At 31.8% G+C, this 16,087-nt stretch overlaps 1 protein-coding gene across 1 annotated transcript; it reads left to right on the top strand.

Moving 5' to 3' along the window:
* The first annotated feature begins 1,826 nt into the window (after nucleotides 1-1,826).
* On the top strand, nucleotides 1,827-11,990 carry LOC130901012 (uncharacterized). The gene is made up of 7 exons (XM_057812056.1): nucleotides 1,827-1,862; nucleotides 6,108-6,246; nucleotides 6,678-6,776; nucleotides 6,854-7,062; nucleotides 7,121-7,300; nucleotides 11,377-11,458; nucleotides 11,578-11,990. The coding sequence occupies exons 1-7, from the start codon at nucleotides 1,848-1,850 to the stop codon at nucleotides 11,748-11,750; spliced, it is 897 nt and encodes a 298-aa protein (XP_057668039.1). The 5' UTR covers nucleotides 1,827-1,847; the 3' UTR covers nucleotides 11,751-11,990.
* The last annotated feature ends 4,097 nt before the right edge of the window (nucleotides 11,991-16,087 follow it).

Below are 16,087 nucleotides of genomic sequence, written 5' to 3'. Positions count from 1 at the left end.
TAAAGAAAAAGTTTGAGGCACCAGTTTGTTTTATTATACATTATAGTAATCAAATGTTTATATGCATAAATTTTTTATAACAATCCTCGAGCATAGTTTAGGTATGATAAAAACATTCAACGTAATCTCCTTTTATCTTCATACACTCTTCCCAGCGATATTCAATAAGTTCGATAATAATATTTTATAATGAGAATCGTCAAGCTTGTCTAAGAACAGTAAATCATCCGAGGAAGCTAAATCTGGTGAATAGGGGGCACGATCTGTGATCTGTGGGAATAAGAAGAAACCATCATCAATCAAACAAGGACTGGACTTATCAATTCGATGTTTTGACTGTTCAAAAACGTTTTTGTTTGAGCCAAAATACTCGTACGTGACTTTATCGACAATATTTTAAGCGATTAAAAAGATTTTATACATAATTTTGTAACTTCAGATTAAACATCATGGTTCTGAATCAAAACAATGGGTCCTGGAGATTGTGGGTACCCGTTACTTCGTTTCCAAAGCGAGTTAAGGTCCAATTAGCAGACGAGAAGGTGTTTTTTGAGATGCAAAAGGAAGTTTGCTTGTGGATATCCCCAATAACCAAATAAAAAACAAATATTTATAATTGGATATGGCTTTATTGTTTTCCAAAATATTTTGGCGAATTGAAGGCATCAACCACGTCTTCAGGTGTAGAGAAACTTTTGATCAATCAAACAAGGACTGGAATTATCAATTGGATGTTTTGACTGTTCAAAAACGTTTTTGTTTGAGCCAAAATACTCGTACGTGACTTTATCGACAATATTTTAAGCGATTAAAAAGATTTTATACATAATTTTGTAACTTCAGATTAAACATCATGATCCTGAATCAAAACAATGGGTCCTGGAGATTGTGGGTATCCGGTACTTCGTTTCCAAGGCGAGTTGAGGTCCAATTAGCAGACAAGGAAGTTTGGATATGGCTTTATTGTTTTCAAAAATATTTTGGCGAATTGGAGGCATCAACCACGTCTTCAGGTGTAGAAAAACTTTTGATCAATCAAACAATGACTGGACTTATCAATTCCATGTTTTGACTGTTCCAAAACATTTTTGTTTGAACTGATGTGAGAGAGCTCGCATTGTCTTGGTGGAGAATGAGTCGTCTTCTTCGATTGGTTTTTTCGAACATTTGACCGTTCTATATAGATCTAACGGTGATTTCTGACTGTTTTCAAAAAATTCATGACTAGAAAATGATTTCTATCGAACAAAGAGGCAAAAGAAACCATGGAAGTGTATTCTGACTTTAGAAATGGAGCTCATAGAGTAGATCATTGTTGAAATAGTTCAAGGGATGCGAAATCTATGAAATATATTTCAAATACAAAAATTAGTTGAACAGAAATAAATTTTTCTGAATTGTATATAGTATTTTAGATGCAATGATACAAAATTTGTGGCATCTAAATATTTATTTGAATTCAATGAAAATTATCTTTAAATAAACTTTGAAAATGATAAATTTTACTTACAAAAAATTAAATACGAATAAATTCATGACCGAATAGGAATAAATTAGAGTTTAATGTTGTTTGGAATCCATACAATTATCTACTGAAAGAATTATTTTCCTATCGCGTTCTCAATAAAAACATTAAAAGGGTAAAACACTGTTACCTCTTTCGCATCCACTGTTTTGAACCAAATTAGTCCTTATCGTGAATTAGTAAAAGTAATTTTTCTTATTGGTAAAGTGAAGGTAAAAGCCGGTGTGAATCTTCATGAAATCTAGTGGGAGAAAAACGTATTTAAATCAATTGGGATGTACATTCTGCATCATATGATCATTTTAGTTAGTGATTTTACATCATGAGACCATTTGTGGTACGTACAAATTTTTTTTTTATATACACAGAAAGTGATAGTGAGTGAAACTTATTGGATACTTTATTGATTCGACAGATTCCGTGATAAAAATTTTTGATTTACATCAAATTCATTTCAAAACATCGAAAATTGTAAACTATGATAAAACTATTTTTTCAAACGATATTTTCATATAATATAATAATTTAAAATATTTTTTTTTCAGAAGAAAAAAATTTAGTAACTATAAAAAATTGAAAATTATTTTTGTGAATGATAAATGATTATAAAAATTATTAATTTATTGAAAAATAATTATTTCCACTTTTATTACTGTAATATAAATAAGAAAAAAATTATAAAAACTATAGAAAAACCTACGAATAAATTTTTTATCTCAAAAACTTGAGAATAATTTTCCTTCACTATTTTTCGAATCAAATTATGTATTTTCAACTTACGTACTGAATCCTGATGCTTTTCTACCTTTTCAGGTATAAGTATTTGATTTAAGTCATTCCTTAACCTCCTTTTTTACATCTGTTTCTTCTGATTTATTTCCTGTCATGTTTTTCTTCGTTTTCCCCTGTCATTTCTCTATTGTCATAACCTGGTGAAACCACCTTAATTGTCTTGGTTTTAAATTCGAATTTTCTCTCCTAATGTTGTCGTATCTTCTCGAATGCTTTTTCGAGATCTATAAAGCAAAGACATTTCTTTCCGTTTTCTGATTGCTTTTTTGGTTTCAAACTAACAAAATGTTGTTAATACTATTATAGAAGTTGTTAACAATGAAGAAAATAATGGAACAAGTACAAACAGGTTTATAAGATGCATTATTTTCTAGTATTTTCAATTTTTATAAAATTCTATGTTCAAAATTTTATTTTTTTCAAGTGCAATGGTGCAAAAATACAAAAATAACAAAAAAATTTTGATTCTAACGATAAAGTTAGCAAAATGTATAAATTTTATGACTTTCGAGTGATTTTGTCCAATTTTGAGTTAATTCTTTTCAATAATTTGATTTTTGAAGATTTTTATATTAGATGATTGTTTTATAACCTAAAAAATATCGTTTAAATGAGGCTTAGCTTAGTTTGAAAAGTATAATGGTGACAGGGTAATCGAATATCTTGAGCTCCAGATTCAATTGGAAAAAAGTCCTAAAAGTTGCGATTACAACCACAATGTATTGCGTATCTTCAATAATATCTAGATTAAGCTGTCTACATACCTCAAAAACGGTACAGAAATTTCAAGAAAAAAACCTTCGTGGTATTGCAAAAAAGAAAGGTATAGAGGAAATTATGAGGAAAGGGGATTTCCCAAAAATCGTCATTTTGAACGAATGATTTGCAGAGTTTTTCTGCAGATTACAATCGAATAAATAGAAAAAAGGGTACAAGAAACACACCGAGGAAGCTATAAGGGAAAGAGATTTCCCAAAAATCGTCATTTTGAACGAATGATTTGCAGAATTCACTTCAAAAATCAAAGACACATTTTTGAGCAGAGTTTTTCTGCAGATTACAATCGAATAAATAGAAAAAAGTATACAAGAAAGACACCGAGGAAGCTATAAGGAAAAGAGATTTCCCAAAAATCGTCATTTTGAACGAATGATTTGCAGAATTCACTTTAAAAAACAAAGACACATTTTTGAGTAGAGTTTTTCTGCAGATTACAATCGAATAAATAGAAAAATGTATATAAAAAAGACACCGAGGAAGCTATAAGGAAAAGAGATTTCCCTAAAATCGTCATTTTGAACGAATGATTTGCAGAATTCACTTTAAAAAACAAAGACACATTTTTGAGCAAAGTTTTTCTGCAGATTACAATCGAATAAATAAAAAAAAGGATAGAAGAAAGACACTGAGGAAGCTATAACGGAAAGAGATTTCCCTAAAATCGTCATTTTGAACGAATGATTTGCAGAATTCACTCAAAGACAAATTTTGGAGCAGAGCTTTTCTGCAGATTACAATCGAATAAATAAAAAAAAAGGATAGAAGAAAGACACCGAGGAAGCTATAAAGGAAAGAGATTTCCCAAAAATCGTCATTTTGAACGAATGATTTGCAGAATTCACTTCAAAAATCAAAGACACATTTTTGAGCAGAGTTTTTCTGCAGATTACAATCGAATAAATAAAAAAAAGTATACAAGATAGACACCGAGGAAGCTATAAGGAAAAGAGATTTCCCAAAAATCGTCATTTTGAACGAATGATTTGCAGAATTCACTTTAAAAAACAAAGACACATTTTTGAGCAGAGTTTTTCTGCAGATTACAATCGAATAAATAGAAAAAAGTATACAAGAAAGACACCGAGGAAGCTATAAGGAAAAGAGATTTCCCAAAAATCGTCATTTTGAACGAATGATTTGCAGAATTCACTTTAAAAAACAAAGACACATTTTTGAGCAAAGCTTTTCTGCAGATTACAATCGAATAAATAAAAAAAAGGATAGAAGAAAGACACCGAGGAAGCTATAAAGGAAAGAGATTTCCCTAAAATCGTCATTTTGAACGAATGATTTGCAGAATTCACTCAAAGACAAATTTTGGAGCAGAGCTTTTCTGCAGATTACAATCGAATAAATAAAAAAAAGGATAGAAGAAAGACACCGAGGAAGCTATAAAGGAAAGAGATTTCCCTAAAATCGTCATTTTGAACGAATGATTTGCAGAATTCACTTTAAAAAACAAAGACACATTTTTTAACAAAGTTTTTCTGCAGATTACAATCGAATAAATAAAAAAAAAGGATAGAAGAAAGACACCGAGGAAGCTATAAAGGAAAGAGATTTCCCTAAAATCGTTATTTTGAACGAATGATTTGCAGAATTCACTTTAAAAAACAAAGACACATTTTTGAGCAAAGCTTTTCTGCAGATTACAATCGAATAAATAAAAAAAAAAGGATAGAAGAAAGACACCGAGGAAGCTATAAAGGAAAGAGATTTCCCAAAAATCGTCATTTTGAACGAATGATTTGCAGAATTCACTTAAAAAACAAACACACATTTTTGAGCAGATTACAATCTACAAATAATGAAAAGATATCTTACAGTAAACGAAGATTACTGTGAACGAGTTGCTAGCAAAAAGTTTATCTAAACCTGACTCAATCATTATTGTTGATTAATGATTTTTTTTTATATCATTATAAACGCAACTTTCTTATAACTGTACTCACATCAATTTTTGTTTATCTTTCTATTCAACATATGTGTTTTTTATTTAATAATAAATGTAGGTGAAGATGAATCAGCAATAAATATTCGCGAATTTCATTGCTGTCCCACATTTTCGAAATAAAATCTCACGTAAATCAAATATATTGTCAGTATATATCAAATTGAAACTCATTGCTCCAATTAAACAGAAATTCCTTGTTTATTTTGTGAAATTTTCCATATAACAAACAATTTTCACAAACAAAAGTTATTCGTTAGTTAATATTTATTATATTATGTGTAAAATTATTTATTTATATTTTATTTGAGACTTTCACAACCTGATTAAGATAATTTTATATTATGAAGTATATCAAAAAATTTCATCTTTGTTACAAATTACTATAATTACTATAATTTTGTGTACTAAGACAAAAATATGAAGTAACGGATAATTTAACAATAATTAATGGTCCTGCGGCAGGATCATTTGGTATATGGAACTATACCGGATGTAATCTCTTCAGGAATATCGCACGTTTTTGATTTTAAGACTTAGATCTTTAAGAAAATTGGATTTGTGTACAAAGAAATAACCCTCAGGTCAATAATTTGTCATGATTGACTGGTCTATTTAGAATGGTTTTTGCAGGATTTCATGCTATACCACAAGGTTTGAATCAACAGATGATCTGAATTATTCTACATCCATTTTACAACCAAAATTTCGTTACCTATTAACCATTTTTAGCCGTATGTCTAAAATTCAACAGAAACAGCAATTGAACTGATTTTGAACTGAATAACCATAGAAATTATACCATATTGTTTTGTAACTTGAATTTTTTACACAATATTGAGCTGGACCATAATATGCAGCATTAGAACCGGTCACCTTTGAGATCAGACTTCACTGGAATATTGTTTGAGTTGAAATATCAAATAAATTAATTTTTCTAAAAAATACGTCAAAAAATTGTGCTATATTATCGAATACAGATTTAAAAAAATGTATCTATAAGAATAGGGGTTGAAATATCAAATAAATGATATTTTTTAAATTTATTTTTATTTACAGTTATTGTCCACCTTAGTGGCATTGGCCAGTGCCAGACCTGAAGCCGGTTACAGCTACAGCCCCCCTTCTAGCTCTTACGGAGCTCCATCTGGTGGCGGTGGAGGCTTTGGAGGTGGACTAGGGGGCGGACACGGAGGAGGTAAATTATAAACCACTGATTTTTAAAGTTTACTTAAAGTTATTTATATTTCTAGTCAAATTTTTGAATTCGACTTTCTAAATATTTCTAAAATAGTCGTTTAGAACTTTGAGTAATGAAATCATTGACCACGTTGTTTTTGTTTATGTTTTACGGGAACAAAAGCAAGTCAAAGGGTAACAAATCAAGACTGTATGGTGGATCAAATCGATATTTTCTTCTTCTCGGAGAACTTTTATTGAATTTGGTTCATTTTGATTTATTTCTGGATCATATGCGTAGATTCATTTTTGGTTTCTTTATACGGAGCATTAATTTGAAAAAAATGTTATAGTTGAGGTTATGTAAAGATATTTAAAACAGTCAGTCAGCTAAAAATATAAATATCGCAACCCTCGTAAATCACATTATAATATAAAACTATGTTGAAGGACTTGGAGGAGGTTTCGGAGGTAGCAGTGGAGGAGGCGGTGGATTCGGTGGTGGCGGATTCGGAGGAGGTAGTGGATTCGGAGGCGGATCTGGAGGAGGTAATTTTTCTCAATTAATCTGTATAATTATCATGAATAAAAGTAAAAAACAATGGATTTAATACTTATTTTATTAGGTTTTGGAGGTGGATTCGGTGGTGGAATCGGAGGAGGTGGTGGTAGCGGATTCGGCGGTGGATTCGGAGGTGGATTCGGAGGTGGTACTACTACCATCCAAAAACACATTTACGTACATGTACCACCACCAGAACCTGAAGAATTCAGACCACAAAGACCTATCTCTGTTGGACAAGCACAAAAACACTACAAAATCATCTTCATCAAGGTGAGTTTGTTGGAATTTCAATTTGAATCATATTAATAATGTTTCTACTTTATTCTAGGCACCAAGTGCACCTGCTCCAACTGCTCCAGTAATTCCAGTCCAACCACAAAACGAAGAAAAGACTTTGGTCTACGTTTTGGTTAAGAAACCAGAAGAAGCTCCAGAAATTACCATCCCAACTGCAGCACCAACTCAACCCAGCAAACCAGAAGTATACTTCATCAGATACAAGACACAAGTAAGTTTATTCATATTTTTGATATTTATTCAGATATAATTAATATATAAAATATTATTTTGCATAAAGTACTTCAAATTTTAAACGAAAATAGTTAATTTTTCATTTACGTTTACATTCTTTTATGATCTATTAGGAGAAAATTAATGACGTTATTGACAATGTCGATACAAAGAATGTAGAAGCAACTTCTTCATTAGCAGTGTCAATAAAATCGAATCGACCTACAATAAACATTTTCATCTTTTTCTACGTTTGACCCAGGTAGCGATGAAGACCGTGACCCATACCTATCAAATAATCTTGTGCATTCACCTTCGAGATAAGTATCGAAGAGAAACTCGTTTAAGTTCACTCTCGACTAGTTCTTTCCACTTATATTGAATGCAAATACGATAAGTAATAATAGATCTCATTAGAATTTTTCGAATGACATGGATTTGCGGTTCAAATATAGATAAGATAGGTAACAAACCCGAAAAGAAAAGATATCGAATATTAGATGAAGAGAACAGGAGAAAAAAGGAAGTTAACGACGATCAGACTTCATGTTAAAGTGAATGCTGATGGATGTAGAAGGATGAGGACTCTCATATAGATCTATAGACGATCTCAATGTTAGTTAGCTTTTCGTTGATGTTTTCCTAGTAAATAAAGTGAGATGTTTGGATCAAGATTCACAGAGTTGCACACAACGATGATTTGAATTACTAAAACGAAAAATGGAATCAATAAAACTGTCGATATTACAAGCTTTTATACAGATGTTGATTCCACGAGGTTTCATTTCATGCAAAAATGCTTCTAATTCTTATTCAAAACGAGTTGGATGAAATTCTATTTGGAGAAAATTACACAGCGTCCTAATCTTCAAGTTTTTTATATAAAAAATCATCAAATTTCATGAGACTCATGAAAAAATTACGCTTGGCAATGCCGCAACTGTATGTCATCAATTTTTATATTCACCAAATCATGGTTTTTCGTTAGATCTAGGATAAAAATTAGCATCTCTACTTTTTTTGTGTTTTTTTTTATATAAAAAAAGAAATTTCTCTAGAACTAGAGAAAAATTACATTTGGCAACAGATTTAGGGAACTTGACGTTAAAAATTGGTAAGAGGTCGAGGAAAACTGTGCTTAGCAACACCTCATTATGTTTTCGTATAACCAACATTCAAATTTCACGAAATTCAGAAAAAAATTACGCTTGACAGTACCGCAAGTATGCGTTTCTGTAAAAAATGTCCTCAACGAAAACTAAATAATGGATAAAAAGTATATTTGACAACATAAATCTTCATGTTCACCAATTTATCGATTTTTGTTAGATCTGGGATAAAAATTTACATTCGGCAACACTGTCATTTCTACTTTTCTGTGAAATACGTCGAAATTTCCCAGATTTAGAGAACATTACGCAACATAACGTCTTTATCTTCACTTTTTTTGTAAAAAATCATGAAATTTCATTAAAACTAGAGAAAAACTACAACTTTAGTAAACATGACGGTAAAAGTTGGCAAATTTGTTTGGCGACATCTCAATATGCTTCTGTGCAACAAATCATCAAATTACATAGAACCCAAAAAATTATTATCTACCGCAACTGTAGTTTTCGGTATAAAATGTCCTCAAAGTTGACGAAATATTGGATAAAAAGTATATTAGACAACATGTCAATTTTCATGTTTACCAAATTATCAATTTTAATAAAGTCTGAGAGAAAAATATACGTTTAGCAACACTGTAATTTCTATGTACACAATGTCATCAACACATGTCGAAAAAACTACGTAAATATCCACGATTTGTATCGCAAATTATCAAATTCCTTTAGATTAGGTTTCATTTTATGCAAAAATGCTTCCAATTCTTATTCAAAACGAGTTCGATGAAATTGAATGCTTGGTCATCATCCAGCAACCTTGGAACCCAACGTACTTTGAGAAGCCCAACTTTTTAATCATTGAATGAATACAATCGTAGTTTAAACCGGAATTTAAAGCATTCTGAAGTCTAGTTTATCATGAAAGAGTAACTTCCTCGAACTAGACAAGCAATCTGAGGTAAATTTGCGATTAGAAAACATCTTCACATTCTTCAGGATAAGAGCCCCAATACACAAAAATAACCTTAACTATTCTCATCTTATGTTATTAAACTACAACTTTCCTGATTGTTTAAATTATTTATTTGTACAGATTCATAGTTTTGGAAGCTGTATTGACATCCGCCTCCTTTTGTGGTAATTCCTTTCTTTGCATATTGAAATTTTGAAGAAACTTCGTTTAATAACAATCTATATTTTCACTTATTCTAATTTTATATTCTAATAGATTTCAGTATATAATTTATGCAGATGTTGCGATTTCTTTATTAAAATTATCTCCTTCATATTATTTTTATAACTATCTTTTTGGTATAATTAGAATTCACAAAATTTTATATTAGTCATCCCAGTCGTCTGTTTAATACTCATATATACAAGGTGAAAGTAAACACTTTCTCACGTACGTTTACCGTCTACCTACGATTGTTTATATCGAGAATTCTCCGCAGATCTTCACGCGGAAGCCAGAGGTCACGAATGGAATGAAAGTAGTCAGCGACTGGGTTGCCGGTAGTTGTTTATTTTAGGTCAAGTCGCGTACATATTTTTGATTTATTCATGAGAAAAAACATTCGAAATATATATATATATATATATATATATATATATATATATATATATATAACTATATATAACGTAAATTTAATATCCTTCAAGAGCAAAACAATCATTCCAACGGTTCTATAACTTCTCGAGTCCGTGCTTGTAGAAGAATTTGTCTTTTGCTTCATAATAAGCTTCAGTATAAGCAATTATTTCTTCATTTGAGCTGAATTTCTTCCTGACGACCATTTTTTTTAAATCATTGAATAGCTAGTGGTCAGATCTGGTCTATAAGGTGGTTGAGGAAGCAATTCGAAGTGTAATTCGTTCAATTTGAACATCGTTGCCATAGACTTGTGAATCCGCGCATTGTCTTGGTGGTTTTTTCGACATATGAGGCCGTTTTTTCTGCATTTTCACATCCAATAACTCTATGTAATATTCGCTATTGATTGTTTTTCCTTTTGGAAATAGTTTTGATCCATGTTTCATTCATTGTCACATATCGATGCAAAACATCTGATTTATTACGTGTGACCATGTCCAAACACTTCTCTGAATCATCAACGCGTTGTTTTTGATCGACTGTAAGTAAACGCGGCACCCACAGCTTTCTCATGGTCAAATGTTCATGCATAATTGTAAATACATTGCCTTCTGGTGTCTTTATGGCCTCAACTATCTCAACTTACGATTAGATACAACCAATTCGTGGACTTTCTTTGATATTTTCTGGAGTAACCACTTCAATTGGACTACCAGAACATTCACCATCATCGTTGTCTGTACGACAGTATTTTTTATTTTCAACAAAAAGCGATGAGAGAGTTATGTTATAAAGATTGTTTGCTATTCGAAAAACAAATATATAGGGTGTCTTTTAAATAATATAATAATGTATTCTAAAGTTCAGCTAGCATTGATTAAACCATTCTTTGGGATTGGATGTAAAGCATTGTCGCTTTGTATTGTCAACATCTTCTTGGGATTGAATAATTTCACCAGGGATCTGAATAAATAGTAATCTGACGGTGCAAGGTGCGGATTAAATGCTGGATATTGTAGAAGTTCGATACCACCAGTGTTGTTGTAAAAGAATCTGATTTAAGTAATTAAATCTCGATATTTCTCTGATAAAACTGTCGAATCAAATGTCTGAAATTGTTTTACTAAACTACTGATTTTTCTTGTTGGAATTATTTAGATAAATTAATGTTTCATCACAATCAACAATTCGTGTAATAAAACGATCATCCTTCAGCAGGACAAAAAGCTGTTACACACCTACACCTTTTTGTACAATTCGAATATTTTTGGAGACATTTCTTCATCTTCATCATCATTTTCAAAATTCTCCCATGTCTTTTCAAAATTTTCTTGAGAAAAATTAGTTTTTAATGATCTCTATTTGTGTTTGCAGAAAGCAGCAGGAGGTGGTTCTGGATTCGGAGGTGGTATTGGCGGTGGCATCGGAGGTGGAATCGGAGGAGGAATTGGAGGAGGTAAATATAAATTTTTATTATAAATTGACTGCTGAAAAATAAAAATCCTCATAGGACGAATTCAGTAATTGCGTCCACGTCCCCATAGATTCAATCGTAATAATTACGAATTGTTTCAGGTGATGGACTCGGAGGAGGTATCGGAGGTGGTATCGGCGGAGGAATCGGCGGTGGTATTGGAGGAGGTTCCGGAGGTGGACATGGAGGTGGAATCGGAGGAGGTATCGGAGGCGGATCAGGTGGTGGCGTATCGTCAAGCTACGGTCCACCTGGTAAATCCGGACCGTACTAATTACCATACTAAGATACCTCCGCAACGGTTGACGATGTCCAATCGTTGCACCATAGTTTATTACAAATCATTCCTGTATTTGAAATCAAATGTTGACGTGTAGTTAAGAAGACTGATGCTGTCAAAGCTGAACATCCACCCCCCACAAACGGCAAACGGTCTTCGAACTACTATCCAGAAAATCGTGGAATGGAATGTTCTTTTAATAAACTATGGGTTTTACTCAAAAAAAAAAAAAAATGAATGGTGATGCTGGTACGTTTGCGTTTCGTTTCAAAAATTCCAATTCATATTTTTTTTTGAATTTGGTTTTTGAACGAACTGCTGACGCTATTTTTTCAATTTGTTTTATGGGACAGGTTGATTTTATGGGACTAATTTTGTTAAAGTTTTAAAATCCTTACAAAAAGTTTTAAATGTTCGCCGTATTATTTCAAAGAATTTTGTAACTTTAATGGAAATGGTTCCGTTTTGTAAATACGTGCAATATAAATATGTTATATATATATTTTATATATTTTGTATATTTTTTTATGAATACGGTGACAAATAAATGTATTTTTTTAATAATTTCACATGTTTATTTATTACTACACATATTCTTTCCATACACAGGGTTATGTATAATAAAACAGAAAGAGTGTCAAAGAAAGAAAAAGAAAAACTTGCTAAAGCCTAAACAATTACTTAATTACACTATAAAGAAATATAAAACAAAATTGTGAATCAACATGAATGAAAAAAAAACTAGAATAGAGGGAGAGAGAGAAATGCTTTATTGTCAAAAAATTGTTCACAATTTGTAGACAAAAGCTTGTAAGAAAACATACAAATAACTGAATAAAGACACAAACAATATGAAATCTAATATAAGGTATACACTAGAAAATGGATAACGGAATTACCTTTCAAAATTTTTATATATAAATTACAATATACCTTCCAGTAAATATGCCTTCAAATTAATAGGGAAATGCCGGAATGTATAGATTTGATTTCAATGGGAAAATGATTGTGCAGGGCATTCTAATTGCTTCGAAAAAACCTCTTACTTAGATAAATACGAGGACTTTTTTTTTTTATTCAACCTCCGATCGCTTCGTGCAGACGCTACGCGGACAGAAGAAAGCGGACGCGCGTTTTAGTCGACTGCGAAGCTCTTGCACTACACACTCCGCTTTTGTTGACATTCAGTCGGCGTTATGCTACAGCCATGTACATGTCCGCCATTTCTGATGATGTGAAGTGTGAATTGCGAAGTATGATTCGTTTTCTATAGGCTGAAGGTCATATTTCTGCAAAAATCCATAGGAAAATTAGTCGTATGTATGGGGAACATTTCATGAGTGATGGTGTGCATGATTAAGGCGGCTAAAGACGCAAATCTATCGTTTCAGATGACCTGGTTAGGTTAGGTTAGGTTTTATATGAGCTTGTCTCTTATTTATAGTCTAAAAAAACTGCACTTGTGATAAAAATGAATTTTAGTGCTGTTTCGTAACATAAATGAAACGTGGGTCCAAAACAAAGATCGTTCAATCTGCAGCAAGGCCATGGCGTTGGTTTTTGGGATGCACGTGGAATAATTTTCATTATCACAATATTTGAACGAAGATATCAAGCATAAACGGCCGCATTTGGCTAAGAAGAAAGACAATGCACCAGCTCAATGACCAAAATTCATGAATTAAGGTTTGAATTGTTACATATTGCACCCTATTCGCCAGATTTAACTCTCTCAGATTATTTTCTGTTCCCAAACTTGAAAAAATGGCGCGGTGATCAAAGATTTTCCAATAATGACGGCAGTTAATGACTATTTTGACGATTCTTATTATAACAAGGGTATCGAACTTATTGTACATCGCTGGAAAAAAGCGAATGGAGATAAAATGAGATTACGTTGAAATATAAATATATTTTTTTCCAAAATTTTTGTGTTTTATTTCTTGTGCCAGGTACTTCTGGGACTATCCTCAAATGGTGATAACGAAATTTAGAACTCAAAGTTAGAGTCCGATTATTAAGTAAATGGGCGGCGTTCGCTTGTCGTCTCTGTTTGAGGCAGGGCCGAACTCTGTAGCAGGGCCGTACGTATCGTCATTGCCATTTAAAATAAACGAATAGATGGAAGGAAAAAATATTATTTCAAAGCCGTTACTTTGAATTTTGTTAGTTGATGTGTTGTTGAGTTGTCAAATTGATATTATGAATATTTATTCTTTTTTTTGTTTTTAAATAAATTCAAGGAATTTTGAGACGATCTCTCTCCCTTGACTATGAAAAATATGACATATTAGTAATTTACACAGACCTATGCAAATTGATTTCTCACAAAATTTTATTACTACCTTAAAAAAACATCTGACAACAACTGAGCAGCTTTTGTTTTTAAATATTGTTTGGTTTTTATTATTAACAGCAATAAGATGAGTGCAAAATGTGCAATATCTCGTTTAGAGCAACCAACCTGGGTTCAAAGTGATTTTTTCATCTCCCTAACAGAACACTTTATAGTAAAACAAAATCGATTTGGCGTGTTTTTTGATGAATTCATGAAATTTTAAACGGCCCCTGCATAGGTTATAAGTTATAAGTATGGACCGTCGACAACTACGACGAAAATTTTCAGAACGGAGCGCTAGTGACTCTACTTTTGGATGAGATAAAAAAAGTTTCAAATTTTCGAAAAAATTCAAGTTTTTTTTAGATATACGGCGATTTGGACACCGTTTGATATGACACTTTTGACATATATGTGAAATTTGACATTTTTCTTGACAATTTTTCACCTTTTTTTGTTCAAGCATTTGGACTATTCAAGTGATCGGATCACACCTATTTTGTCCTTCACCATTTTAAAATTTCCCGACTTTTTTCTGTCTGTTTTCCAGATTTTGCCTGATCCGTTTGAACCCTCTATCGATATATTTTTTAAATGCTATTCAACATAATGGAAAAATACAATGTTACGAAAGTTGATGACCCATAAATTCAATGTTTTGATTGTTCAAAAACTTGTTGTAGTGATGGATAATGATTCGTCTTCTGTTAACTGATTTTTTCGAACATTTCTGGCAAACAAATATTTGTGTAGGTTTCAGAATTGACTGAAATGCTCTAATAGAACTGTGGTGACATCTCTGATTAGTCTGAAAAAACGGGCAACCATTTGCTTCGCTTCGAAGTGCTTCGTGTGCGAACTACTTTTGTTTGTGATTTGACTCATATTGAAGGACCCATACAGTCTATTGTTTCGGGTTCATATGCATTGATCTATGAATCGACGCCTAACACGATCTAATGAAGCATCGGCGTACTGCTGTTGGTTTAAACCAAGTCGAAAGTCATAGAAAATCGTCACGATTTAATTCTATTTTTAACCAAGATATATTTTTGAAATTAGAAATAAAAATGCTACTTGACAATTGAAATTTGACATTTGGAATGAATTTGCAAAATTTTCCAAAAATTTGATGAAAATTATTGAAATTTCAGACGAAAATTTGTATCTACGCACATTCCTCAGATGACCCATTCTCTTCTTACCAAAACTCTACTGGATATTTTTACTAGTTTCATTCAAATACAGAGTCAGTTCAAAAATTTCATAGAAAGCACCCCAATCTTTTATAATAAAGACAAGTTTCATTATAGGTGAAAACAAGTTATTATTTTTACACTGTATTTTAAATTTTTTACCATTTTTAAACCTATACTTAACATGTACAGATGTATTGATATTTGCATATCATCATGCAATCATACGTAGTTCACTCACTAGCTTTGTCTTTCTTAATTTCATCCATACGATACAAAGAAAACTTATGGTTCCTAGCGAATCTAGAAAGAAAATCAGATATTTTGATCGAATCATTGCATTATCCTTAGTTATTGACAAGTGGGCAATGTTTAAACTAAATCTGATCGATCAAAATAAGGCAAAATCGAGACCAAACTCATATCTTACCCCAAACGCAATCAAATGTCTCCAAAATCCTGTTAATAGTATGAAGATTGCTTCAATAGAAGATTTTGTGTGAATAATTTGGTTCAGAATCTAAGTTATTGACAAGTGTCCAATGTTTAAACTAAATCTGATCGATCAAAATAAGGCAAAATCGAGACCAAACTCATGTCTTACCCCAAACGCAATCAAATGTCTCCATAATCCTGTTAATAGTATGAAGATTGCTTCAATAGAAGATTTTGTGTGAATAATTTGGTTCAGAATCTAAGTTATTGACAAGTGGGCAATGTTTAAACTAAATCTGATCGATCAAAATAAGGCAAAATCGAGACCAAACTCATGTCTTACCCCAAACGCAATCAAATGT

The sequence above is a fragment of the Diorhabda carinulata genome, chromosome X (genome assembly GCF_026250575.1).
Source record: "Diorhabda carinulata isolate Delta chromosome X, icDioCari1.1, whole genome shotgun sequence".
NCBI classification, from domain to species: Eukaryota; Metazoa; Arthropoda; class Insecta; order Coleoptera; family Chrysomelidae; genus Diorhabda; species Diorhabda carinulata.
Note: the sequence above shows the minus strand (reverse complement) of the source record. Positions and strands in the feature narration are given on the sequence as shown.

Coding starts and splice junctions, on each gene's coding strand:
- LOC130901012 (XM_057812056.1), top strand. Junction 6,777..6,853: donor CGGAGGCGGATCTGGAGGAG/GTAATTTTTCTC, acceptor TTATTTTATTAG/GTTTTGGAGGTGGATTCGGT. Junction 7,063..7,120: donor ACAAAATCATCTTCATCAAG/GTGAGTTTGTTG, acceptor ACTTTATTCTAG/GCACCAAGTGCACCTGCTCC.